Here is a 3,693-nt window from a genome sequence, read left to right as displayed (position 1 = left end):
GGAGGAGGTTAATGCAAAGATATCAACATGGCAGAACAACAAGATTGCAAAGATTAACAATAGATTTAAGAGAGAAGATGCTGTCATCGAAGGCTGGGAGAGTGAGTAGGTTCAGAAGGCTACTTCTTTCATGAAGGAAGTTGAGGTAATTAACTTTTTCCTCAAGGTCTTATTTGCATATTGCTGCTCTTCTTGTTCCTTTTTTATCTTTTGTTTTTTACATAAAAATCGGTTCTATTTTAAATTATCATCAAATTATATAATAATATTCCAAAAAAAATTTTCTGTTGTTGCGTCGAGGTGATGCTATAATTACAAAACTGTGCTCTGAGATGTTGTATGTCCTGAAGAATGGGTTCAATTTCCCAGATTCGAGTCTTTTCCTTTACTACTATGTGTAGGAGGAATTGCCTAATAATCTAGTCAAACTAGATATGCTATTTCAAAAGGCAGTAGAGTCTGGAATTGAGATACAGGTCTGTTGTCCTTGTTTTTACTGGATCCCTTCAGTTTCAATTTTAAGAGAATTTTTGTGATTCACTCCTATTAGTAGATATATACATATTTATGTTTCCTAATTGTGATAATGAAGGGTGTAGAAGCAAATTGAGGCAGATAAGGTACACTTCTTTCTGAAAGATTATGAAAGATGAAACCAGGGTTTGTTTAAGATTATGAAAGATGCCTATTGTATACTTTTTTAAGCTGTAGGAACTCCGAATGTATTAAAAGTGTTGATGCTTTATTGTTTCACAATAGCTTAAACGTACCCACATTCACAGGAAGGTTTCTGGCTGAAGTAACAAAGCAAGTTTTAACTGATCTTGAAGCTAGCAAATATCAGGTAACTTATTCACATGGTATAGACTTTTTTCTGTTAATATTTTTATGTCTTATATATTAATTCATTTCTATTTATAAATCAAATTTCAGATGGCTGAGTACAGGATCTCTGTTTATGGAAGAAAACAGAGTGGATGGGACCAGCTGGCAAGTCAGTTTGTTAACAATGCTATTTATAGCAAGAATGCTGTATGGCTAATCCAGGTGTGTTATTCTATCTTGAGGAATAATTTTTAACATCTATTCTTTGATATGCATAGTCTGATGATATTGGATTTGAGTGTGCCTGTTCAGCTAGTTGAAAGGCATACTGAATTATAATGGAGCTAAATATTAATAATGAGCTAATTATAATGGAGTTGGAATTCGATTTTTTATAAAGTCATTGTTACAATTGTGTAGAGTTCAATTATTAAAATCATGAAAAAAGGAAGCAGGGAATTTTTCGAAGGAGAGAATATTTCAATGGGTCACAATCCATCAATATTAAACCATAGAAACTCAATTCCCATCCCAATATTCCATTGAATAGTACCCTTTTTGGCTTTATTCTCCAATTCCAACCATAGTACCCCTTTTTGAGCTAATTCTTCTGGCAATTATTTTGACAGATTAATATGGTTTTATTCTGACTCGATTTGATTGATATAGAAGGCTCACCAAGGGTGTGAGGAAGAGGACGTGGTGGAAGGGGGAGGGGAAAAGGAAGGGGTAGAGGTATTGCTGACCACTTATTATTTTTATTTTTTGATCAGAAGATTCCTTATACTTTTTGTTTTGGTTTCTTTGGGAATATGAAAAATACTTACTTGGATTCTCTGGTTTGTTTAACAGCTGAGTATTCTCCCTTCTTGGGAACTGAAAAAGGGGTTGTTCTTCAGGAGGCCAGGGTTTTTAAAGACCCGCAACTAGATGTTAGGAGATGTTCACAGGTTTTTATTTATTTATCTATCCCAGCTAGGTAATCTATCTTTTTTTTTGGTCGAGTTTTGCCTAAGCTTCCATTTATCTTTTGTGGAGAGTTATCCGTTTTGTACCAAGAGTGGTCTGAGGAACGCAGGCAGGAATGGCTCCTGTCAGAGCTCAGTGGAAAGCGCCATCTGTCCGGCCCTGATCTTCCCAAAACAGAAGAGATCACTGATGTTCTGGAAACCTTCCATGTCATTGCAGAACTTCCCTCAGACAACTTTGGTGCCTACATAATCTCAATGGCAATAGCACCGTCTGATATGCTTGCTGTTGAGCTCTTGCAACGGGAATGCCACGTGAAGCAACCGCTAAGGGTCGTATCATTGTTTGAAAAGCTTGGTGATCTTGAGTCTGCTTCTGCTGCAGTGGCACAGTTTTTCTCTATTGATTGGTACAAAAACCGAATCAACAGGAAGCAAGAAGTTATGATAGGATACTCAGACTCAGGAAAAGATGCGGGTCGTCTTTCTGCGGCTTAGGCGCTGTACGAGGCTCAAGAGGAGCTCATAAAGGTTGCGAAGGATGTCAGTGGATATGTAAACATTGTATATATAACCTATTCTATAATGTCTGCTGGATATTTAGATCAGCATCATATGATTGTGTTTCTAATACTATTGTTGTTTATATAATAAGACTTTGATTCTTTATGATGGCATATTTGGTTATATCAAAAATGTTTCATATTTTTATTTTATTTTATTTTATTTTATGTTTTTAATATTGAAAAACAAGTTTATTTTGTAATGAAAAAATTTTAAAAAATTATTTTATTTTATTGACAGATTTACAGACAGATTTTCTGTCTATATTTAGAGTTTGGGATGGTTTTCTAAGGTTTTAATTACAAACGAAAAATCTGTTGGAAAATCCGTCTATAATTACAGGCGAAAAATCCGTCAGAAAATCCGTCTGTAATTACAGATGAAAAATCCGTCAAAAAATCCGTTTGTAATTACAGACGGAAAATCTGTTTGTAATTATCGACGGAAAATCCGTCGGAAAGTTCATCGCCTTAGGGAAATGGATGGAGAATTTACAGAGGAAAAATCCGTCGATAACTGGTAAAAATCCGTCGGTAAATAATTTCTGACGAGGCTTTTACAGAGGGACAAAATCCGTCGGTAACCAAAAATCCGTCTGTAATAAAGAGTAAATCTGTCTGTAAATCTGTCTGTATTAATCCATTTTCTAGTTGTGATCTGGCTCGTCGGATTCGCCACCGTCGACAAGAACCGCTTCCCTTTCCCTTTCGCGAACCAGATCGGATTCAAGGTTATATTCATATTTCTTTTGGTTCTTTATGTTCTCCTAGGAGTTTCTTGACTGTTACGATCTAGTTCCCTTCCATGGAATGCGCCCCTTTTGTGTTTGGACACACTCTTTTCTTATTTAAAAAAACATCTGTAATTATTAATCTCATTGGAGATTTGAAATGAAGGGAGAAGAGAGTTTTGCTTCCTCTATCTTTTCCTTCTAATCCAGAAAAATAGAAAAAAATTTTCAAGTGGCCTTTTACTTGATCTTTGCCATGTGCTTATTGGTATTTATTATTTGCTGCGTTGTTGAAACACAGGAGTTAAACATTGCCGAGGATTTCATCACATTGTATGAAGAGATTCTACCTTGCACACAATCGTTTTGGGATATTAGGTGCCGTTTTAATGATTAAAGAGACTGCAAACTACACAATTACAGAATTATAAAAAAAATATTCATTTAATATGGAAAAAAATATCCTAATACTTAACAAAAGAAACATCCAATTATATTTTAGCAAAAGTAATTAAATATCTATAAAATTTAAAAAAAAATATGAAATTCTTAAAGAAATAGAGACATTCACATTTGCAATTCAAAAAAATCAAAAATATATAAAAG

At 34.5% G+C, this 3,693-nt stretch overlaps 1 protein-coding gene across 1 annotated transcript; it reads left to right on the top strand.

The window, feature by feature from the left end:
• The first annotated feature begins 1,432 nt into the window (after positions 1-1,432).
• LOC130932418 (phosphoenolpyruvate carboxylase-like) lies at positions 1,433-2,381 on the top strand. Its single transcript, XM_057861740.1, has 3 exons — positions 1,433-1,560; positions 1,678-1,775; positions 1,864-2,381. Exons 2-3 carry the CDS (start codon positions 1,766-1,768, stop codon positions 2,289-2,291), a joined length of 438 nt encoding a protein of 145 aa, XP_057717723.1. The 5' UTR covers positions 1,433-1,560; positions 1,678-1,765; the 3' UTR covers positions 2,292-2,381.
• Positions 2,382-3,693: the final 1,312 nt, after the last annotated feature.

The sequence above is a fragment of the Arachis stenosperma genome, chromosome 6 (assembly GCF_014773155.1).
Source record: "Arachis stenosperma cultivar V10309 chromosome 6, arast.V10309.gnm1.PFL2, whole genome shotgun sequence".
Taxonomy (NCBI): domain Eukaryota; kingdom Viridiplantae; phylum Streptophyta; class Magnoliopsida; order Fabales; family Fabaceae; genus Arachis; species Arachis stenosperma.
The sequence above is the reverse complement of the archived record's forward strand: the minus strand, read 5'-3'. Positions and strand labels throughout refer to the sequence as shown.